Genomic DNA, 25,918 nt, shown 5'->3' with positions numbered 1-25,918 from the left:
TAGATTTTGATAGACGATTCTACGCAAATATTTCTAATATTGTTAATAGCTCATTAACAAATCAAAGTTTATTCTATCCCTATATATCTAACTGTATTTTATCAACTTTTCCTGACTTTCATTATTTTCTTCTAATGAAATGTTTTCACAGATTGCTAGAAGAGTGTTTCATTTGAATACTGAATCTAAAACACCTATTGATTAAAACACCACTAATAAAATATTAATGTAAAGAAGTATTTCTAAAAAGAGGTTTCTAAATCAAGCCAAAGTTTATAGATGTAATTTGGTACAGATGTAAAGCATCATTTCTCAAGGGATTTATGTTTTTAAAAAGAAATACAGAGCTGTTCACACTTATTATTTAGATATGGAAAGAATACTCTTTTGCAGACCTTCAGTCTAGACTACTAATTCATGAGGTCATGAGAAAGAGCCTCCTTTCAGTTAACTACTTTGGCAGAATTTCTGATGACACACACATAGGCATTGGCTAGCTCATTCAACATATGAGCTATTTAGTTTTGAGTCCCGGACATTTCTCTTTTCTCAGTATCCCCCAAATAAAGAGCAGCACAAAAGTTGACCTTTTTTTCCAAAACTAATGTTAACCTTGAGAGAATGGTCACCACTGAGACATTGAACTTGAAAAATTCATGAATGCAAAACAGATTAGTGAACTTAAACTGTGATATTTAAAAATGCAAATGACATCTTCTGAGTACTGAATATTACAGACAGCACACATTTGTTTTTGTATTGTAAAATGAAAGCTTCACTTCATTAATTTAGTAAAGCATATTCTCTATATGTTAATAATAAATGTCAAGTTCTTAACAATTTTGTGTGGAATAAATGTCTTTATAAAGGTCAATTGTCCTATTGAGGGAGTTAGGATTATAGTAAATATGTGTAATAGTGTTTCTTCCTTTTGTCTTACCTTGCATTCATTGACTGAACCCCATAAATTAAAATTATTTTACTCTACTAGAAATTTATTGTGAATTATGTGTTAGTAAACGTAGCCATTTGTTACCTTTTACCTCTTAGTCAATAATTACATGTTTTTGAGTTCATTTTGTTACATCCATCACACAAGAGTATTTTCAGCATTTTCCAAAGTGATTTGTCTAGCATCTATCAACCATCAAATATCATAAACTGAGAATCAATCTGTCAGCTTCTACCAAAGTCTCAGTATCTTATATGAAAGCCTTCTATGACTCATTGTTTTTATTGGTTATATTCATTTATTACATTTTTACCAGAATTTTAAATACTAAAGCTTAACTGACCTTTATTATAATTTCAGGTTTCAATTAAACTCAGTAAGAAAAGTTTATCAGTGCCTAGACTTTCCCATTATCTGCATATTAAGATATCTGGGATTGTTGCCAACCAAACTTGATTGATAGAAGACTTTTGTCAATAGACCAGATTTTTTTTTCAGTATTTATCTCTCTAATATACTTAGAGCATCTATCTCAACAAAGAAAACATAGCAGAAATTCTGCACTTCACTATAGGATTAACCAAATAGAATCAGTGGTAACCTACCATATATTTTCTGGATGCCCTGCAAATCATCATTAGGTAGTTTGAAGTTGTCAGTTTCCATGTACTGGTAAAATGGAGCCATGATGGCAGTAGGGTCATTGGAATGCTCCAGTCCCAGAGCATGTCCCAGTTCATGAACCGCTACAAGAAATAAGTCATTTCCTGTGCAAATGAGAAGAAAAGACACTATTATACTAATATCCAAGTATAGAATTGACAAGGACAATTGGTGTTATCAAAATTTTACCCAAGAAAAATAAGGGGAACTTTTTATTTCAACTATCAGTGTGATTTTATCATTGGATTATCTATGGGCAAAATCCAATATGTGATTTTTAAAAGGGGGGTTGGTGGTGGGGAGGTGATGATAGTGAAGTCACAGAAATTTAGAAACTGAAAGAGAAGAATAAAGAATAAAAGTTGAAGAAAGAACATTAGCATCAGAAATTGCTACTACTGCTGTTGAAATATTCTTCCAATTAGAAAGCATGTAATATACTATATCTCACTTATGTAACCTTCATAGTGAACATAATTCTAAGAATTCAGCAAAAAATATAGGGTAGTTACAATACCTACTTTTACACAGATGAGTAAATTATGGCATAGAAGGGACAAATCTTGTCAAGAATAGCAAATCTTTGTATTTACAGAGCTGTGACAAGAACTTAGGTTATTATAACTCCTAGACTAAGGCTTCTCTTTCTTAGTAGCCTATAATAATGTAAAATAAAAGTCATAGGCTAGCAGTCATGAAAACTAGGAATCTAGTCTTAGCTCTGTAAATACAAACTCTAATCAATTCATACATAATCTGAACAAAACGTATTTATCTTAGAGGGTCTGTTTCTCACTGAAAATAAAAAAAAATCTCTTCCACTAGTAGTAAACGTGCACAGTAAATCTATTTAGCGCAAACTCTCAGAGATACTTTGTCTGACTTTGTTCAGTCAAACCCCTGCTAATGGCCTCTACATGTTGTCCACTCCTGGATCATCATAACTCAGCTCCTGAGGAAAAGAGCCAGTCCTCCATGTATATTTGTAAATTCCAAAAGTTTAGTCGAACCACATGAGCATCAATGAGTTGGGGCTGTTATTCTTCTGTGGTGACAGATACAAAGAGAAGAAAGAGCCTAAAATTAAAACTCATGATCCCAAAATGTCAAATATAAGAGATTATTATTACCTTAAGAATGCATTTAAAGGAATTAAAGAACATGACTTAAGGACGAAACAGGGAGTGAAATTATAGGGTGCATATAGGGAAAAATGTATAGTGGGAGAAAGGACAACTTCCGGTAACTGTCTTTGCTTAAATTTTTATTTTTCTACTGCCTGCAAGATAGTTCCACATTCTGCATTGTTGGGAAATGCAGAACAAGTTTGTTTTTAGAGGAGGAATTATAATGATTTGAGGAAGTAAGGACAGAGAGTGGAATTTCACAACGTCAGACAGTGGAGAATAAAAAGGCACAGGAGTTCAGAGATACTGGAGAACAGGATTTTTTTTAAGATGCCACTTTGAGTTAAAAAAAACAAACAATGAAACATGCTATCAGGGATCATCTAGTGAGCATGTGCTAGTCACAGGCAGAGATAAAAAACAGAAGGAAGGAGGGAGTCATTTAATAAGAGATGTAGGAACTGTGAGACTGTTTGTGAGTACGTAAAATAGGGAAAAGACTTCAGGTTGTCTCTCATAGGATACTCACAGGTGAGAGGAAGGTAGGGAGAAGATGAGTCACAGGCATTTTTATATGTCAGACATCTAACACCAACTCTGGAATGAGCACCTCTGTGATTTCATATCAGAGACATCTTTGTTAAGGTACAAATTCGATATAGATGAGACACTGCAACTGCAAATAAGGTGCAAAGTGGTAGGACACATATACGCTCAGCTTCTGGGCATACTCACACCCAGAAAATACATGTAAAATTTGGCTGGAATATGCCATCAGTGAGCTAAAAGTGAAATAATTATTTTTATCAAAAACCGACCTAGGGCTTCCCTGGTGGCGCGGTGGTTGAGAATCCGCCTGTCGATGCAGGGGGCACAGTTTCGTGCCCCGGTCCGGGAAGATCCCACATGCCGCGGAGCGGCTGGGCCCATGAGCCATAGCCGCTGAGCCTGCGTGTCCGGAGCCTGTGCTCCGCAACGGGAGAGGCCACGACAGTGAGAGGCCCGCGTACCGCAAAAACAAAACAAAACAAAACAAAAAAACAGACCTAATTACAAAACAACGATCCATCAAGCAGCCAAAGGACCAACGAAAAACAAGGCAGTGGAACCAAGAGCAGAAAACTCAAGGGTTGGCATTCAAGGTTCCCAGGAAGCTCTGGTGACAGCTAAGCTCAGCAAGACCATAGCGCTGGTTTGGAAAATACCTCTAGACTCTCCTGGCCTTCTTTTATCAAAACAGATACAACTTCTTTGTCAGAAAGTCCCAATGTGGCTTTACAGGGATTATGCCTTGTCTTTATTCTTCAAAAGGAAAAGAATCCAATCTTCATAATTTCCTCCTGTGTATCACATCCCCTTCCCTAGGAAAAATGTATCCTGAACTTTGTTTGTAGATAAACTTGTAGGAACTCATTCTCTCACTCTTGGTCAGATAAATATCACCGTTAATTATCCATCAACATTTTGGACCTTGTTGAATTAACAAGCATTTCAAATCTCTCACAGGAAAATAGTGCTTTAGTCACTTTTTTTTTTTTTTTGGCTAGTAAGAGAAATGAAAAAAAATAAAAAGTAAATCAAAATGATAACAGCAAAAGTCATTACATTTCATGTTCACTTCAGATCAGTCAAGTTTTTCTAAGCATCTTTTCCAAGGGTGGAGTGATTCCTCATCTAAGGAATAAAGTAAAGCTTTAGAAGAAAATTAATAGGCTCAGGACATGAACCTATGGCCTACTGAGTTTGCCACAGCACTTTTAATCAGAAATACTGGCCAAAAGCTCTAAGTAATTACCATTCTTCAGATGATTGGCAATAATATAATTAAACCATACTTGCAGCTTCACAATAGTTTAAAAGGGTAAGTTGTTAAATGAAGTACCACCCTGTGATTTGAATGCCACTCGGAACAAAAGTTGTTGGCACATGATGAGTTTTAGACAATTAAAATCCACCAGCCCTCTTTCCTAATGGTGAAAATAATAACTGCTCCTGTAACTTATCATTAATTCACATGATTCAAGATTCTCAATTGTAATATGCCTTGATCTTATCATCATGCAGGCAATAAAGGACAAATCAGCTTCCTGGTTCTTAATACAGAAATAGTACTTGCTTCTTTTGCAAGATTCTGAGTTTTGAGTTTGTTGCTTTCAATTGAATCTCTAATCTTCTTTCCTTTGTATACTCCAATATAATTTCAGGATACTGAACTGTATATTATGAAATATAATGCATTATTTATAATTTCCTTGTCATAATTATGTCTCTATATTTTATTCTAAGCTCATTCACCCCTCCATGCATCTTCATATGCTGTCCCCTCTGCTGACAAAATACACTGAATATCAAAAATGACTATACAATATTTCATATGTAAAAATTGTCATACATGATTCTGACATCTATAATCCTATAAACGTATTCAAACACTAGCACCATTGAATCTATCTCTGGTTTCTCCCTTACTTGTGGCTGTCCCAGTCCCTCCAGAGGCAATCACTAACCTGAGTTTGAATTTCTCAATTCCTTACTTATATTTAATCAAATATGTGTGTTTAAATAAATTATAGCTTTAAAAATATAATATCATTCTGTATGTTATCTTCTGAAACTTGCTGAAACTCTGCATTTGTTTTTCTCATGTTTATCTTCTTGTTTACCTCTTTGTCAGTCTTACAAAATCTTATTAACCTTTTAAAACAAAACTCAGAAACACCTCTTCTGTGAATCCTTCTCCAACTCCCCAGGTAAATTTAGTTCCTCTGTCTCTGTGTATCCTTGGCTTTTTGTACATAACTTGATCGTAACACATATCATAATTGCCCTGACAGCTTCTGATGCATAGAAACTCTTAATTTTTACTTGTAGGTTAAATGATTGAGAACAAATTTGAGAAAATTCATAATTTCAAATACTTAAATACTTAAATTTAAAATACTTAAATCCATGTCTAGAAATAAAATTCAGAAATCATCATAAAATCTTTGATTAGTGGTAGTTACCTCAGTGCCTTCTAAATAGGATGGGCCTAAATAGGATAGGCCTCTTAAACCTCTGTCCTCTCACACTATCCACACATTGGTTTTGCTAGTTGAGAAGTTAAAGAAATATATGGGATCAGCCTCCAAGGTGGCTCAAATAATTCCCACCTCCTGGTATTTCATTGTATCTGCTTGCTAGAGCAGAATACTACAGAAGTGAAGGTACCTGATTTCCAACGTTAGGTCATAATATACATCATGACTTCCTTGTTGGTTATTTCTCTCTCTCTCTCATTACTCACTCTGGAGAATCCAGCTCCCATGTTGTAAAAATAGCCCTATATAGAGGGGAGAGGCACATGTGGAAAACTGAGGCCTCCTGCCAACAGCTGTATGAGTGAGCTTAGAAGTAGATTCTCCAGCCCTTTCAAATAATTGCAGCTCCAGCCAATAATTTCACTGCACATTCATGATGTACCTTGAGTCAAAACCACCCAGCTAAGCGCTCCTGGATTCTTGACCCTCAGAACTGTGTGAGATAGTAAATGTTTGTTGTTTTAAGTTGCGGGGTGAATTTTTTATGCATCAACAGATAAGTAATATGGGACGTTTTAGCACTCTAATTCCTCACCATTTGGTTAGGATTAGGAAACAGGAAAGAAAAGCTGAAAAAAGAAAAGAACTGAGTAGAAAAAGAAGCTACTCTGAAGCATCTGAGTGTTTGTACAATAATCCTGAGATAAAAAATTGTATTAAATATTGTCCAGTCCAATTATCTCTACATAAACTGAAAGGTTTGGCAAAAATTCTAAGTCTGAGGGAAAGTCTGTGACTAAAAACTTCCAAAGATAAAAATATCAGCTATTTTCCTGTCTCATATGTTCTTTCAAATGTGTAAAACCTTGTACCTTGGTTGCACCTTTATTTCTATTCTCTTTGCACTTTATTGAAGAAAGGGTCTCTTTCTTGGTGAACAGTAAAACCTGTGGTCCCTGCTGGAGAGCCAGAAGAGTCTTGTAGACATGTGAAAAAAGAACAAGAATAAAATACTATGTCTTGAGCATTTATTATGAACCAGAATTATGTCACTGAATTTTTCATTGAAACTTCATGACCCATACTTTCTCACTCCCTTTCACTTGCTCAGTCAGGCTCTCCATACAAAGGAGCGTTGGGCTCTAAACCACATCCGGGCTGCCCAGCTCCACACAAGAGTTAGATCACTGCTGTGTTCTGCAAGATAGAAGGGGATAGAAGATGATCTTGGGTAAGATTTTCTTAAGTCTCTTATTTCCACTTCTACTCTTTCATCAAGCCTCCAGTTCCTCAAGGGTCTAGTGCCCTTCTCTTGCCTTCTTCCTGCCCACTCTTCCTATCCTCAACACTTCACCTGATCCCCAAGGGCCTCAAGCTTCAGAATGATTCCTTGGCTCCTTCTCTAGATGCTTCCTCTCAATTGGGTCATAGCTTAACTATGAAAAAAGCTTATTATTACAATAATTTATTAGTTGTTTACCATATACGAGCTAATATAATGCAATAAAGTTACAATTTTGAATAACATTTAAATGTGTCAGATAAATTTTATTGAGTTTTTTTAAATGACAAATCTAATTTTCTTTCACATATGCTCAAACTTTTAAATGATTTTTCTGTATATAGTACTGTTAATGATGTCCCAAGACTAGAATTAAAGGAAACAAAAAGTTCTTATAAAATGTTATAAAAGCAACACGAAGAATATCAGTTAATATTCACATGTACTGGGCTTTCCTGGTTGCGCAGTGGTTGAGAGTCCGCCTGCCGATGCAGGGGACATGTCCCGGTCCAGGAAGATCCCACATGCCACAGAGCGGCTGAGCCCGTGAGCCATGGCCGCTGAGCCTGCGCGTCGGGAGCCTGTGCTCCGCAACGGGAGAGGCCACAACAGTGAGAGGCCCGCGTACCACAAAAAAAAAAAAAAAAAAAAAAAAAAAATTCACGTGTACTATGTCTTACCATATTAGTTAAATTTTGTTTTTATCACCATTTTACAGATCAGGAAATGAAGACTTTCATAGGTTGTGTGATTTGGCCAAAGTTACCTAGTAACCGGTAGAACTGATTTAAGCCCAGTTACAGTCTAGGCCCACGATCAAAAAAATGTGTGCTGAGGAAGTGGCTTTCTCTACTTTGTCCTCAGCCCTAAATATCTGCTCAAGGCTTCAGAGTCTGCATCCAGGAGACAAGGGCCACCCTATCAAGCCACCTGTTTGAAGCTCACAGCTGCTGCACAGTTGCTGCATAAGAACTCTTTCTAAAAATCTGTAACAATAGTTTCTTTTTTTTTTCTCCACTAAATAAATGCTGAACTTAATATTTTAAAACACTTCCTCAGTACAATTCTGGCTGCTCAAAAAGTTTTAATCATTTTCATTGCTTCTAATTTTCAAGTCTTAAAGCCTTGCAACAAAGAAAATATTTTCAAAAGAAAAGGAAATAGTACTGCTACAATTAGGATAAAGGTTCAGCACAAGGACTTCCATTTTCAAATTATATTTCAAAACATTTCTTCAGCAATTGAGGAGGGTTTCTGGGATTGTTACAGAGTTTGCCTGTTTGGATGCAGTTAGGTTTTGAGCATGCCACTAGTCTACAATAATAAGGCATAATTAAACACCAGGCCATTAAAATATAAGGAAAACAAATAGTCATCTAATAGGTCCTCCAAAAATCAGTAAATGTATTTTCAAAGATATGCCACCACCAAACATTTATAGCTTTAAATTTAGTAAGGACTTTAGAGTAAATCAATATAATTAAAATAACTTTGGTCTATTTTAGCCAGGTAAATTGGAACCCTAGGAAAATAGTGGGATAATCAAGGCCAAGGTAAATGTTTTATTAATTTAGGCTATAGTTTGGATATGAAGTCTGTTGTTTTTTAGTAAATTAGGCATGTCTTCACGACATTCAAAATAGTCCTTCTAAAAAAATAAATCGAGATTTGATGTGGGCAACTACAACATGATATTAACAAGAGTGTTTTTCCTTCTCTTGTTGAGCCTAGTTAGGAGTCTAAGAACATTCTCATTTATGTCCCATATCATTTATTCATGTGTGGTTTATATGTGCTATACTTTCCCCCGGACAGCTCAACTTAATGGTCAAGATGATTCTGGAGGTTTACATTCCTCTCTCTGTAGCCAGTGCAAAAGAGGTCAATTTTAGTGACTACCTAAACAAAAATAATTGTATAATACATGCAAATCCACTTTTCAGCAACTGATTTTAATTATATGCCCTTTTACTATATGTGAACCGTAAGTACTATTTATTCAATCATAATTCTAAGTATGTCTAGTATAACAATCCTGTCATTAAGTGCTACAATTTTCCAGATCAGCAGCAACTATGTGACATATATTTTTGAATAATTACTAATCATCCACTATGTGCAAGGAACTATTTATAGACTCATTGATAAACAATTTATCCTATCATGTAATTGATTTTTCTACTGTGTGCCAGACAATATGAAGTACCAGAGTCTCAAAAGATAAATCTCCCAAGTCCATTGTTCTTAATTAAGGAACTGAGAGTTTAGCTCAATGATTCCGAGCTTTGGGGGGCTCACAAGCTCCTCAGAGAATCTGAGAAACTACGGAATTTCTCCCAAGAAAAATGAAGGCATTAGCACAATATTGCATGTGATTTTGAAGTTAGTTTTACTCCACTTAAGTCCTTTAAGACAGATCAGATTTAAAACCCTTACTCAGCTATTGTTTGTAAAAGATTAGTCACTTATAAATCTCTCTGTGATTCAGTTTCTTTATTTGTAAAGTAGGTCTAAAATAACCTACTTATAGGGCTGTTGGTGGATTCAATAATGTAGTGTATATAAAATATTTTGTGAAGTACCTAAACATAGGTTACTGCTTAAAGACTGGTAGTTAACAGCTAGTATGTTACTACTACTATTATTACTCCTATTCTGACTACTGCTATTACTACTACTGCTGCTGTTGCTGCTGCTGCTGCTGCTACTATTATTATTATTACTCCTATTCCTATTATTAGTAGACTTTACAAAGTTTTGTGTTAAAAGTTCCCCATTTTACATGACAAGAAATTGAAACTTCAGTACATTGGATTACCCAGGGTCAGAAATCTGTTAAGTATCAGAACTGGAATTTAAATATCAGTTTTGACTTTACAAAAACTAGTGCACTAACTGGTTAAACATGGTCTTGAATCAAAAATCTATGAGTGACAATGTTGGAAAGTATGCTAAGATCAAGTTTTGAAGAGTTCTGAATGCTAGGTTTAAGAGTTAGATCATTATGTAGGAGGCAACAAATACCATGAAAAATTAATATAAAGATGATATTGCTGTAGGGTAATTTGGCATCAGTGTGCAGGTATGATTGCAGTGGGAAATGACTGAAGGCAAAGGCAGCAGTTAGAAGACTGATTTAATAGCCAGAATTATTAGGTGATGAGGACCTAAACTAAGGCAGTGATGAAGGGAACAGAAAACTAGAAAGGAAAATAATTGAGTGATAGAATGATTGAAATAATTTCTTGAGTTATGCTCTTTCCCATCATTAAGTTAAAGTTGATCATAATCCCTTAAACACCAAAATCCACATTAAAAATTGCTTCATATTTTACTATCATTACTGCTAAAGATAGAAAAATTGAACCTAGATTTTAATTTTCAAAGTATACCATTTAGTATACTAAATGGTTATGATCTTAAAAGTTATCAATTTAAGATCCTTTTATAAATATTTCACATTATTTTCCCATAGCATCTAAAATTGACTCTATGCTGCAATTTTTGAGCTCAACTGGATAATGAATAATTAGCAAGAAATGGTAAAACAAAGTTGTAAAAAGTTTCATTCACTTGCTTGTACCAGCACATCTAGATTGTGATTCCTACATGTGTTTGACTATATCCGTTTCTTCACTGACATAAGCTTATCCTACAGCAGAAGTGCTTGAAAGGTTTACTGTAACAGCATTGATATGTTACTTCTAATAAACAGGGCTGGGTCACAACAAGGAGATAGGTTGGGTCTTTTTGAGTAAAAGCATTGGGCTTACTATGATGCAAAGAGGCAGAATTAGAACAAGCAAGCCCTCTGTAAATAGTATACACAGCTGCAAGCTCAAGGTCAGTTTGTGCATGCAGCATGCCTCTGCTCCTATCAACCTATCTATCAAAACGTTCATAATGCTGGAATCCAATTCATACTTTCATATGAGAAGAATAATTTGCAAAATAATTAATATGTTTTGTTCATAAAATTCCTGCTTTTTTAGCCTACATGTTTGGACACCAGAAATTTTTGTTTTTATTTTACTTTGGATAACTTCCCCTAACACTTATTAAGCCAATCATAAGTATGTACAGAATCCTTAGAAAAATGTTGGGAAAGTAATTTTAGGATGGGGAAGGAAGAAGCCTAAGGAGTTAGGATGGAGGTGGGGCTTATTTGGGCACCTGGATAAACTCAGGTATTTAGCTGGTTTATTTTTACCTCCTAAATGAAAATGAAAATTATAGAACAGTAAGCTTAAAATTACCTGCTCTTGAGGTCTATAATACAGTCCCTCACAGAAAGAGCATATAAACTACAATGTGAGGGATGTAGCAAGGAGGAATTAACAGGAAAGCAAGTGAAATGTTATTACAGAAGACCTGAATAGATTTAGTCGTGTACTGAGTCACTTGAGTGGGTATATATGGCCCTCAGATTAAACCCATACAATGTGTTTCTTTGCACTGGATATTGTTTACATGGGCAGAAACGACTGACGCATATTCAAGTACAACTGCATGTTTTCTGAAGATGGGAACATATTAAAGAATTAGAGAATTTAAAAGCTGGGAGGGTAAAAGTTGAGTGGTTTTCTGAATTTTGCTTTTCCTAGTTCACTGCCACCTGATAATTCATTTTTGGTGATGTTATGAACCTGATTGTTTAGGTATACATAGTTTCTGTTTTCAGGAGGAAAAAAAGAAAAGCAAACAAACAAAAACAATTCTCTATACCCAAGTGTTTGTATAGAGATTTATTAACAAATTATAAACAAATTTGTTTTTATAAAACATTAATAAATAAATCAAACAACCATGACTATAGTAAAGAAGCCATAATATATTAATGATTCATTCAGAACTCCTGATGTTTTTCCTTTTTTCCCTAACAGAAGCATTTTCCCAGAAGAACCTATTTTGGCTCAACAAGGGGAGCCAAAGGTGATTAATATTAATTATTAATAATTATAATTATTAATATAACTTAATAATTAATTTATATTGATATAATTAATATTTTATATTAATTTATTATAATTAATAATTGTAATTATTAATATAAATTATTGACATCATTTTTAAAGGTGTTTCTTTTTTGTTTTTCTCTAAAGCAATCCTCCTTTTTACACTCCCTAGACTGCCTTATTTTTTTTTTTAGTAAAAGCCAACCAAATGTGAAAAATATAGAAACAATGATAAGCTTAACACCTTAACATAATCATGTATTTTTACAGCAAGCTTCCTATTATATACATATATATTTGTTTATTTATTTATAACTAGTTACAGCTATTGATACCAATGGTGAAAGGCAAATGTGTTTGACTTCCTTCAATGCTCATTTTAGAGCAGTGATCTGAATTCATATTTGTGTTCTAAGAGTGATAAGATAAATGTATAATTTTATTTGAGCAATTAATTATCATTCATATGTGAAGAAAAAATTAAATGCAGAATCACAAATTTGATACTTATTTGTGTAGCCAACAATAGTGAGCATTAAGTGAACTAGTTCTTCAAAAATATTTTAGTAAAGTAGTGAACTTAAAATATATACATTTATATGGCACATATGAAGAAACTCAGAAGATTCATGCTTGGCCTGTTGTTCATAGAAAGTTTTGAAAAATGTTTCTGAATCTTGCAAAAGGATGTGATGTCACCTAAGTGTCTTCCTTATCTAATTTCTTCAAGCTTGCTTTTAAAGTGATGAAACCAAAATAGAAGATGAAAATGAAAGCAAAAAAGACATTTCTTTTTTAATAATAGAAATGTTTTTCATCTGGCTGTGATTTATTCAACATATTGTGTAAAAAACGCTCTCATATTTTAATTACTTCAGCAGAGGTGTAGCAGAATAGCTTGTCTCAATTTTATTTAGCAAACAAATATTTGAAAGTCTGGGGTTTTAGCTTAGGAATTGGCAGAATATTCTATTGGCAATGTGCTTATGAATTTCAAATGTTCTGAAAAATGTTTTCTTTCTAGGATACATGAGTTGGAAGGAAACCATAACCTAAATGTCTTGACAAATTTGTGTGTGTGTCTGTATGTTTTGTAAGTAAAGCAATGAATACGGCACCTATGTTTCATGATTTTACAGACCCTATGAAAATAAATTCATATAATAACTTCAGTGTAGCCTCGGAAATTTCTTCAGCAGACAGGAAGACTTAAAAATGTATTACAAATATTGACTTAAAAAAAAGGCAAGGCATGCAAACTCCTGATTTTGAGATTTATTTTGCTACTAATTACCTTTTAATTGCAAAAGGCCTAATTAACTGGAAAGTAGTTTCCTCATTTACTAAAAGGGAATGAAAATTTATATCCACAGAGTACCCACAATGGTCCAGAATGTTAATCCTTACAACAACCCCTTCAGGTAGGTATAATTACCCTCAAATCACAGCTGAAGAAAGGAAGATTTGGAGTAAATGACTTAAAAGCTGATTAAGTGGCACAGGCAAGTTTGTACTTAGTTCTGTTTGAACCCAAAGTCTTTTCCCTGTTCTGAATATGACTTTCAATTGATTTATTATCACAAACACACACACACACAAAACCTGCCTTGAATAAACGTCATCACCTAAACCAACATAAAAGACATTTATGTAACCTTATGACACAAAATTAAAAAGAGAAACAATGCTGACACCAAAAGGAATATCATTTCCTTTAATGTTTGCTCATGAACTTAGTTTCCATACACACGGTAAGAATTTATCATCCACTGCCTGCTTAATCAGTAACAGATGCCATCCATAAGAGATACAAAAGTCTCTGAGGAACTTAACTATACTCCACTAGAGAACACCTACCACCCTGTGCTGTGTGAAGGGGTGTGTTGATAAAACATCACTATCATCACATTACTTCATTGCTCAAAATTCTAAAATGATGTCTAAGTAACTACAGTTCAAATAACCCATTATAAACTAACCCCCATAATCTGGTTCAACATTTCTTACCCAGTCCATCTGCCACTGTTCATCAATACATAGCTTAACTTTTAAGAGTCCCCCAATAAACTATATTAATTTTTACCTCTCTCAGTTTCTTCATGCTAATACCCTATGTATAAATCCTATAAATTATTTACTCCTCTTTTCGCATTGTTTAAACTTTTAGTATCTGCTTTATTGTGATCACACCACCTTAGGCAGTCAATGTTAAGAAATGAGAATTGAACTGTATTTAATGATTCTATTTATTCCATCACTAATGCTGTTTCATTAGTTATCCTAACAAAGTAATATTTACCAAAAGCTATTTTTAGCTGTGTAGAAGCAGATTTTGTTTATTCCACTAAATTATTAATATATCCTTAGTAAAAAAAAAAAGAAGTAGAAAATTAAAGATTTTGTGTGTAAGTTTTTATACTTGAAAAGTCTTGGGAAAAATCCTTAAAATATGATTTTTCAGTCACTCTTTGTAAATAACTTCAATAATGATAATATTGTTCTAGTTTTTCATTGCTATATAGCAAATGAGCAGTTTAAAACAAAAGTCATTTATTATCTCACAAACCCTGTGGCTCAGGAAACTGAGAGTAGTTTAACTGGGTTGTTCTGGCTCAAAATCTCTCATGACGGTTGTAAAAGGAAAGCTGTTGTCTGGGCTGTCAAAAGTCATGACTAGGGGCAGTTCTGTAGGCCATGGCTTCTGTTAGCTCTTGGATAGACATGCTATTCTCATCGCATGGGCTTTCCATATGTTGCTTAAGTATCCCCGTGATATGTTTTCTGATTTACTCCACAGTGACTGTAAGAGAGAGACAGAAGGACTGTCTGAGATGGAACCTGCAGTCATTTACAACATAATCTTGGAAGTGGTTTACCATGATTTCTTCCCTATTCTATTCATTAAATGTGAGTCACATTGTGCAGCTCACATATATGAACAGAGGGAGGGTATTACACAAGAGTACAATTACCAAAAAGTGAATCATTTGAAGCCACTTGGAGTCTGGGTCCTCCAACATTAATAATAATAGTGAATGCTACCATTTTGGAGTAATTTCTAGGTTTCAGACATTGTATTAGGTATTTGCATTCATTATAATAATTATGCAAGGGAGATTCTTCCATCTATGTTTTCCTTATGAGGAAACTGCATAGCTAGTATTGTTAAATAAATAACAAGGAATATTACTGGTAATTGGCAGAATCAGGATTCAAATTCAGGTCGATTTGTCCTCAAGGTCAGCAATTTTTCTCCCTTTCAATACTTTGCCTTCTTTATTTTCTACAGTATCAGTGATAAATAATCTAGATTATGATGAATTTTATTCCACACAATGTTTTAGGAATTCATGCTGCTTTAGCTTAGAGGAAATAAGAATCTTATCGAATTACCCTGCTGTCAACTTTAATAAATTTGTTTTAGGCAAAAATTACAAACTTCAAAATCTGCTACTTTTCAACATGACTCAAATAGATACAGAAATATTATAGAATAGATCCAACTTGCTAAATTCTGATATGAAATGTTTGTGCTCAGAACTGCTCTCCCAAGAATTTTTCAGAAATATAGGAGCTTCTTCATCTTTAGCTGCATACTGGGAGTTTGCATAAGCCTCCTCAGTCACTGTTCTTCCACACTGGCTGCAGAACAAGGAATAAGTGATAAAAAGGAACCAGTGGAGGCTAAAATGAACTTTACTGAATGAGTTATGATATTTATTGATTAATGAAGAATACACTTTCCATTTAATTCTGCTAAAGTAGTTCCATCTCCACATGTTATAATAATGAGTAATCTAGAGTCTTCCCTTTGTATCTTTGACAAGGATATTATGTAGATATATTTTCAGATTAGTAACTCAAGTTTCGGTAGCCAAATTTTTGGACAAACAAAATTAGAGCTGAAAATACAATGCAGAATTAAATGCAACACTTGTAACTTGCATTAACAATGTGACAAATATCATTACAAAAGTTAATATAAAAATTTCAGTATGTTTTTCTCTATTCATCATAGTTCCTATCATGTTAACCATCATATCATCACCTATTATGTTAATTATATTCACTTTTTGTCATTTTGTATCCTTCTGGCCTCCATCTTGTGATACCTTCAGGTCAACTATGTAAAAAATAAAGGGAGAGAAGCGGATTGTAATTCATCATCACCATGAAGATCATTAAGCACAGTTGTCTGTTACATAGAAAATGGAAAGCAAAAAAAAGGAAAGATAAATCAGAGCCTCTTTTAGGATCAAAGGCTTGAAAAAGCAAGACACTACCAAATAGAAATGTAAAACACCTGTGGAAAATGTAGATAAAAATATATAATTTTAAATTATTTTATAACATATGCTTCTTACTCAGCTAATTAGAAATTTCCAACAATATGTTACCAATTCTAAAAAAAAATGCTAACCATATGCAATTGCTTTCAAAACTCCAGTCTCCTTTGGCCGCTAAGCTATTAAAGACACATAGCACCTAGATTAGTAAAAGTACCTTTCTTCACACTAATACAAAGAGCTTTGGTTTTTATTATTTTATATTTGAATATTCAATATCCAAACTTCAAACTTAAAGCTATTCGCATTTCTCTAAATTATACATCTAGAACAGATCTTCCCAAAAAACTTTATTTTTACCCAGAGAAGTACCTGTGTTTTCCACACATCTCATTTTCTGTTTCTAAGACAATTTCCTTTTCAGGATAAAGTGGGTCCATCTACTATCTTAGTTTGATAGCAGTCACCTGTTTTATGGTCTTTGCTATTGACCATTGTCAGATTTTTGAAAATCTAAATAATTTAAATCCACATATTTTTTCGAGTTTCTTAAGTATCTTCTCAACACATCCCAATTAATTAGTAGGGATTACCCTTCCTGGAAACAATATTGTTGTTCCCCTAATAATTTATTTAATACAATTGTATTTTGTACCCACATTTTATTATTTGCAGCTTTTATTAATTTCTACCAAATTGCTTGGCTATATATGTGACCTGCTAGTCTATTTTTCTGCCCACCCTATTAAACACCTGGATCTGATGCCACTGATACACGTAGGCTTATGTGATGACTTGTCCTGAAATATCAATCTGTTCATTTCTGGAAAATTATATGAATAGAATTTTCCCCAACAAGGTTTTCCATCATAAAAAGATAACAATATAACTACTATGATTTTTCCATAATAAATTCACTACTTATCTCACAATTATTCCACTGATTCTTTATGCATTATCTTCCTTTCAACAATTGTAAAGCTTTTTAATTTATCTTTTAGTACCTTACAAGTGCCTAATCAAAGTTAATTTCAGCCAAACTTAATTCCTTTACATGCATTTATTCATTAAGCAAACAGTTATTGACTGTCAGATCAAGTACACAGACCTTACTCTAAACTAGTTTAGCCTGATAGGGGAGACTGATAAATAAACAGAAAAATACAAACAACTAAAATCACAGAGACATAAATTCATTCAATGACCATATGCTTAACATCTAAAACATTGCCAGTATAGTGGATTCAGAGACCAATAAGATAAAGTCCCAGTCTCAGTCTATGATTGTCAGATGGATGTTTAAACAAGTACAAGGAAGTTTTGTGAGTGTTCCAGGTGCTAAAATTAAACTATGTATAGGCTATTGAAATCTAAGATAAGAAAATGAACAGTTCCATTATAATTTTGTTGTAAGACTGAGTCTTGGGGTTTGAAACTGGAGTTTGGGCAACCAGTTGTGTTCTAATCAAAATACAAATAGGAGAAACAATGAGAATCTGAAACAAGCCAGCAGTGCCATGGATGGCAAGGGTATTATGGCCTAACAGAGTTTAAATAACAGAATCAATGTGACCAAGTTAATGTGGAGAGTAGTTGACATAAAGGGCAAAGAAACAAACAAACACAGACAAAAAAAATTCAGGATGACACCAAGTTTCTGCTTTAGATGACTAGATGGGTGCTGATATATTAACAAAGGTATAGAATATAAAAACTGCAGCAGATCTGAGGATATAATAAGGTAACTTTTAAATATATTCATTTGAGATTCCTATGGTGCAGTGAAATTTGGGTTTGGAGTTCACAAGGAAAAGTGACTTAATATTATACTTCTCCAAGTCTTTATTGTATATGTAGTTTAATCCATGGTAGTGAATAAAGAGAAAGACAAAGGGTGTAGAAAGAAAAAACACTAAAACAAAATAAAATCCATGGTTAATATTTAGAGGGTAGAAGAGAAGGAAATCATGAAGAAGAGTAACTTAGAGTAGTTCAAACAGAAGAACATAGAGTAAGTAGCCAATAGGAAGTTTAAAAGAGCTGAAAGTTTTACGAGACATAGATTAAATACAAGTAGTTACCAAGAGAGGAATGAGCTAAAAAGGTTAATGGATTTGGCAACTAAGAAGTGATAATGATTTCTTAGAGATTGAAGGTGGATTTAAATGGGAAAAGTGAAGGAGAAGTAAAGCAGTAGAGATATTACGCACTCTAGAATGTTGGTTGTAAAGTAGAGATCACTGCCATATTTTGTGGGTTCCCATGTCTTCCTCAGTTCAGTTACATTAAGTTTTTCAGAGTAAACTTTTTCAGTAATTTCAGTAACTGAAACTTTTTTCAGTAAAATATACATATTACAAAATTGCACATGTCCTAATTGTACAGCTTAATTGATCTTCACAAATTGATAATCCATGTAATCAATGTTTAGATCAAGAAATAGAACGTTACTAGCAATCCATCCCCTTGTGATTCCTTCCTGGTCACTACATCTCCAAACTAACTGTTATAAGATTCTTACAACCAAAGATTAGTTTGGAACTCTACATTAAAGAAACAAAATTGTATAAATCTATTCCATGAAAGGCTTTTTATAGGTAAGCATATAGTGAGATTCTTCCATGGTTTTGCACATTGTTCATTCTCAATACTATAAAATATTCTGTTAAATACATAACACCATATATTATCTATCATGTTGTTGATAAATATTGAAGTTGTTCCAGATTGAGGTTCTTAAAAATAGTGTTGCTTTGAATATTATACTACAAGTCTTTTTTGTACACAGCACACCATACATGTACACACACATACAATGAAATGCCCATTCACTGGGCATACACACCTTCAGCTCAAATAGTGAAAAATAGTTTTCCAAAATGTAAGTAGCAACTTTTCACTACCTTCAGTACTGTATGGGGCTCTGATTGTTTCACAGTCTCATGAACAATTGCTAGTCAATCTTTCTATTAACTCTTCTGCAGGATGAGTGCTATATCATTGTGTTTTTAATTTATACTTCCCAGAAGACTAATGATGTTGAACAATTTTCACATGCTTATTCACATATTCCTTTTTGTGAATTGCTCCTTCATATATTTTGCCTATTTTTATATTAGCTTACCTATTTTTGATTTGTTGACATTACATCAAGGGCTGCGAAGGATCTGAGATTTTGTCCTATTTGAGAAGTAAGAAGCTAGCCTGACACCATTTCAGACTGAAAGAAGACAAAAGACGCCTGGGTCAGAGACAGAGGATCTTATTACTCATGGTAAATCAAGCATCATGAACATCAGTACATTTTTATTAGTTTCCCATTACCCCAAGTTCTATGGGGGTGATTTTGGCCCATTCAGTGTGATGTATTAAAGAGGAAGAAATCTGAGATTAGAGTACCAAAATCTTTTATAATGGGCACTAAGCATGCCTGCCCTTTATTCTAGAGAAAGATATGCTTATTATACTGGGCAGTAAGCATGACTGCTCTTTGCTCCAGAGTGGTGCACTATCTGTATCTTTCAAGGCTGTCTGCTATACAGTTTGGAAAGATAGCTCAGAAAAAAGTGTAGTTACTACGTCATATGTAAGATGTACAGAAATGCAAGAAATCTATGAAGAATTTTATTCTAACAATATATTCTGAATATAGGAATTACAAATATCTACTCCAAATAAACACCTTGTCTTTTCATACTCTTAATGGTGTTTTCTCTTAAATGAACAAATGTTCTTAATTATAATGAAGTCTAACTTATGGTCAATGCTTTTTTAATGTGTCTTGCATACAATACTTTCTGGACACAGTTATGAAGATATTTTCCTATGTTACATTTTGGAAACTATATGGTTTTACCTTTCACATTAAAGTATATAGTGTAAGGTTAGCTGTCAATGTTCATCTTTTTCTATCCATATGGATATCTAGTCAGATTAGAACTATTGACCATAAAGGCCACTTTTCCCTACTATATTGCTATATAATGACTGTCATTAAACAGTGGACTATATATGAATTTATTTCTGGATTTTAGACTGTTTCACTAATAATTTTTTTTTTATTTCTGATGCTATATATCACTCTGATTTTTATGCTAGCTTTATTAACACTCTTGATATCTGGTAGTATAAGCCCTCCATTGAGGCTTTTCCTTCTTTAAGGTTATCCTTAGACTTGTGCATATCCATCTGCCTGAAATCATTTAGGACTTATTCTAGTGTGGATCTGCTTTATTTTGGATTTTATTTGTCTGGAAATCAGAGTTTTAGGTCAGTCATTATTTTCTTTAAACATGTCAAAGAGGTCATCCTATTGTATTTGACTCTCATATTAATGTTGAGAAGTCAGATGTCATGGCTACTGTTTCTCTCTTAAGTAAATTTGACTCTTCCTCCCTTTCTTCACCACTTATCACTGTTTTAAGATTTTCTCCTTAGATTTTAACAGTTTTACTATGATGTATCTCTTTTTTTTAAACATCTTTATTGGAGTATAATTGCTTTACAATGGTGTGTTTGTTTCTGCTGTATAACAAAGTAAATCAGCTATACATATATATATATATGCCCATATCTCCTCCCTCTTGCCTCTCCCTCCCACCCTCCCTATGCCACCCCTCTGGGTGGTCACAAAGCACCAATCTGATCTCCCTGTGCTATGTGGCTGCTTCCCACGAGCTATCTATTTTACATTTGGTAGGGTATATTTGTCCATACCACTCTCTCACTTTGTCCTAGCTTACCCTTCCCCCTCCCCATGTCCTAAAGTCCATTCTCTACGTCTGCATCTTTATTCCTGTCCTGCCCCTAGGTTCATCAGAACCATTTTTGTTTTCTAGATTCCATATCTATGTGTTAGCATATGGCCTTTGTTTTTCTCTTTCTGACTTACTTCACTCTGTATGATAGTCTCTAAGTCCAGCCACCTGACTACAAATAACTCAATTTCATTTCATTTTATACCTGACTAATATTCCATTGTATATATGTGCCACATCTTCTTTATCCATTCATCTATCGATGGACACTTAGGTTGCTTCCATGTCCTAGCTACTGTAAATAGGGCTGCATTGAATATTGTGGTACATGACTCTTTATGAATGATGGTTTTCTCAGGGTATATGCCCAGTAGTGGGATTGCTGGGTCATATAGTAATTCTATTTTTAGTTTTTTGAGTTACCTCCATACTGTTCTCCATAGGGGCTGTATCAATTTACATTCCCAACAGTGTAAGAGGGTTCCCTTTTCTCCACACCCTCTCCAACATTTATTGTTTCTAGATTTTTTGATGATGACCATTCTGATTAGTGTGAGGTGATACCTCACTGTAGTTTTGATTTGCATTTCTCTAATGATTAGTGGTGTTGAGCATCCTTTCATGTGTTTGTTGGCAATCTGTATATCTTCTTTGAAGAAATGTCTGTTTAGGTTTTCTGCCCATTTTTGGGTTGGGTTGTTTGTTTTTTTGATATTGAACTACATGAGCTGCTTGTAAATGTTGGAGCTTAATCCTTCGTCAGTTGCTTCATTTGCCAATATTTTCTTCAATTCTGAGGGTTGTCTTTTTGTCTTGTTTATGGTTAACTTTGCTGTGCAAAAGCTTTTAAGTTTCATTAGGTCCTATTTGTTTATTTTTGTTTTGATTTCCATTTCTCTGGGAGGTGGGTCAAAAAGGATCTTGCTGTGATTTATGTCATAGACTGTTCTGCCTATGATTTCCTCTAAGTTTTACAGTGTCTGGCCTTACATTTAGGTCTGTAATCCATTTTGAGTTTATTTTTGTGTATGGTGTTAACGAGTGTTCTAATTTCATTCTTTCACATGTAGCTGTCTGGTTTTCCCAGCACCACTTATTGAACAGGCTATCTTTTCTCTATTGTATATTCTTACCTCCTTTATTAAAAATAAAGTGACCATATGTGTGTGGGTATATCTCTGGGATTTCTATCCTGTTCCATTGATTTGTATTTCTGTTTTTGTATCCATACCATACTGTCTTGATTATAGGAGCTTTGTAGTATATTCTGAAGTCATGGAGCCTGATTCCTCCAGCTCCGTTTGTCTTTCTCAAGATTGCTTTGACTATTTGGGGTCTTTTGTGTTTCCATACAAATTGTGAAATTTTTTGTTCTAGTTCTGTGAAAACTGCCAGTTGTAGTTTCATAGGGAGTGCACTGAATCTGTAGATTGCTTTGGGTAGTATAGTCATTTACAAAATGTTGATTCTTCCAATCCAAGAGCATGATATATCTCTCCAACTGTTTGTATCATCTTTAATTTCTTTCATCAGTGTCTTATAGGTTTCTGTATACAGGTCTTTTTTCTCCTTGAATAGGTTTATTCCTAGGTATTTTATTCTTTCTGTTGCAATGGTAAATGGGAGTGTTTCCTTAATTTCTCTTTCAGATTTTCATAATTAGTGTATAGGAATGCAAGAGATTTCTGTGCATTAATTTTGTACACTGTTACTTAACCAAATTCATTGATTAGCTCTAGTTGTTTTCTGGTAGAGTCTTTAGGATTCTCTATGTATAGTATCAAGTCATCTTCAGAGAGTGACAGCTTTACTTCTTCTTTTTCAATTCGGATTCCTTTTATTTCTTTTTCTTCTCTGATTGCTGTGGCTAAAACTGCCAAAATTATGTTGAATAATAGTGGTGAGACTGGACAACCTTGTCTTGTTCCTGATTTTAGGGGAAATGGTTTCAATTTATCACCATTGAGAACAATGTTGGCTGTGGGGTTGTTATATATGGCCTTTATTATTCTGAGGTAAGTTCCCTCTATGTCTACTTTCTGGAGAGTTTTTATTATAAATAAATATTGAATTTTGTTGAAAGCTTTTTCTGCATCTATTGAGATGATCATATGGTTTTTCTCCTTCAGTTGTTAATATGGCTTATCACATGGATTGATTTCTGTATATTGAATAATCCTTGCATTCTTGGGATAAACCCCACTTGATCATGGTGTATGATCCTTTTAATGTGCTTTTGGATTCTGTTTGCAAGTATTTTGTTGAGGATTTTTGCATCTATGTTCATCAGTGATATTGACCTGTAGTTTTGTTTTTGTTTGTGACATCTTTTTCTGGTTTTGGTAGCAGGACGATGGTGGCCTCTTAGAATGAGTTTGGGAGTGTTCCTCTCTCTGCTATATTTTGGAGGAGTTTGAGAAGGATAGGTGTTAGCTCTTCTCTAAATGCTTGATAGAATTTGCCTGTGAAGCCATCAGGTCCTGGGCTTTTGTTTGTTGGAAGATTTTTAATCACAGTTTCAATTTCACTTCTTGTGATTGGTCTGTTTATATTTTGTATTTATTCTTGGTTCAGTCTTGGAAGGTTGTGCCTTTCTAAGAATTTGTCCATTTCTTCTAGGTTGTCCATTTTATTGGCATATTGTTGTTTGTAGTAATCTCTCATGATCCATTGTATTTCTGCAGTGTCAGTTACTTCTTTTCTATTTCTAATTCTATTGATTTGAGTCTTCTCCCTTTTTTTCTTGATGAGTCTGACTAATGGTTTATCAATTTTGTGTATCTTCTCAAAGAACTAGCTTTTAGTTTTATTGATCTTTGCTATTATTTCCTTCATTTCTTTTTCATTTATTTCTGGTTTGATCTTTATGATTTCTTTCCTTCCGCTAACTTTGGGGGTTTTTTTGTTCTTCTTTCTCTAACTGCTTTAGGTGTAAAGTTAGGTTTTTTATTTGAGATGTTTCTTGAGGTATGATTGTATTGCTATAAACTTCCCTCTTAGAACTGCTTTTGCTGCATCCCATAGGTTTTGGGTCATCATGTTTTCATTGCCATTTGTTTCTAGGTACTTTTTGATTTCCTCTTTGATTTCTTCAGTGATCTCTTGGTTATTTAATAGTGTATTGTTTAGCCTCCATGTGTTTGTATTTTTTACAGATTTTAAGAATATGTATGAGTAATTTTCTCTGTGTTTAATCTTGTTGGGGTTTTAACAGTTCTTTAATCTGTGGTGTGATTTTTGTATATGTCTTGGAAATTTTCCTTCCATTTTCTCTTTAAATATTGGTTTTACTCTTTTTCTCTATTTTCTCCTTTTCCATTATCTGAATTTCCACATTACATATTTTTCATTGTGTCCTATTTGCATATCTCAGCTCTTGTCTATCTTTTTTAGATTCTTTGATTTCTGTATACCTCAGCCTGGATATTTTTGTTGATCTATCTTTACATTTGTTAAGCATGTCTTCTACTGTGTCACTCTTCTATTAAATATACCTAAGTTACTCATTCCACTTATTTAATTTTTTTCAGTTCAAACATTTCTATTGATCCTTTGTAATAAATTTAATTTAACTGTTGAAACCTCCTCATCTTCTAATCTATTTCTTGGACATGTTCACCATAGTTTTTTAAAGTCTATGAATGATAATTCCAATATCTGGATCATATGTGTGTGTGGGGTGGGTGGGTATATTTGAGTGTATATTCAAGTTTTTCTCTATGTCCAGTTCTTTGGGTTGCCTAGTAATTTTTTACTGAAAGCCAGACATTGTGTATAAAATAATCAGAGTTCCTAGATGATGATATATTCATCCAGATAATATTCAGTCCTGAAATTTGGACAGATCATCTCAATCTTGTCAGAGACTGAATGGAATCTGGTTTACATTCCTTTTAAGATTCTGCTCCTAAGGTGTAACTCTCTAGATGTCCCAATTGGAACATGTGGTGTTTACCAGAGTCTACCACCATTGACGTGTCTTATATTCTAATTTTTGTGTCCTTACTGCCATAAGCCAACTAAAAACTGTGTTCTGTGCTTCAGTGGCTTTTTTCTTGTCTCTTAGAATTTTATCCTGTTCATTTTATAAATTTGTCAAAAGCCTGAAGGGTATAAAAAAGTATTGGGGTTTACTTCTTGCTGTTTCCCTGTTCTCAGAAATCTTGACCTCTCAGTCATGGCTTCCTTCATATCCTCAAACTCCAATTTTTTGTTTCTCTATATCTATAAGATTCATAAAAGTTCTCATGGTTTCTCTGCAAGTTAACAACAATTCTCTATCTATAGTTTCAGAATTTTCAAAATGCCTGATTATTACCTAGTATATAGGCTCCCCTTTCTCTTTTGGGTTCTTTTTTCACCAGGGTCTTTTCTTCTCAAGTCCTAGATCTCCTAACAGCTCTCTGATATCTTTAAACACACACACACACACACACACACACATTATTTTATCTGTCCTTTAACTCAATGAGAACATTTGTCTACCAGAAGATTGACCATTATAGCCAAGGCATTTATATTTTTAAGGTACACTCAACCACTCTTTTGATTTTGGCAGTGAGAAATAAAGACATTTTAAAATTCTTCTGATAATTTTAATTCTAAGCATACTTTTTTTGGACATAATTGTTTTCCTAAATTAACTCTAGGCTATTCTGACTCCAAATAATAAGTTTTTCACTTATAGCTGATTGTTCAGATTCTAACTTTTTGTATATCTCATGAGTTATTTTTCTCTGGATAAATTCCTATACATTCTCATAGCAAGCACATCTTCCAATTTTATGGCTAGTCATATCTCTGTGAGTTCTTTTATAGCTGTTCAGACTTATCTCAGTATTTTTCTTCTTGATTGGGTTTAGGGCCCATAAAATGT

At 33.8% G+C, this 25,918-nt stretch overlaps 1 protein-coding gene across 1 annotated transcript in view; it reads right to left on the bottom strand.

The window, feature by feature from the left end:
* Positions 1-25,918, bottom strand: part of MMP16 (matrix metallopeptidase 16) — a gene marked incomplete at its 3' end in the record, with an annotated part of 349,251 nt that overhangs the window by 109,000 nt on the left and 214,333 nt on the right. Inside the window, exon 5 of the mRNA XM_082674860.1 lies at positions 1,558-1,719. Within this exon, the coding sequence (XP_082530986.1) occupies positions 1,558-1,719 (162 nt within the window). The remainder of the gene's footprint in view (positions 1-1,557; positions 1,720-25,918) is intronic.

This window comes from Grampus griseus (genome assembly GCF_964374135.1).
Source record: "Grampus griseus genome assembly, chromosome: 17".
Taxonomy (NCBI): Eukaryota; Metazoa; Chordata; class Mammalia; order Artiodactyla; family Delphinidae; genus Grampus; species Grampus griseus.
This window is presented reverse-complemented; position numbering and strand designations above follow the sequence as displayed.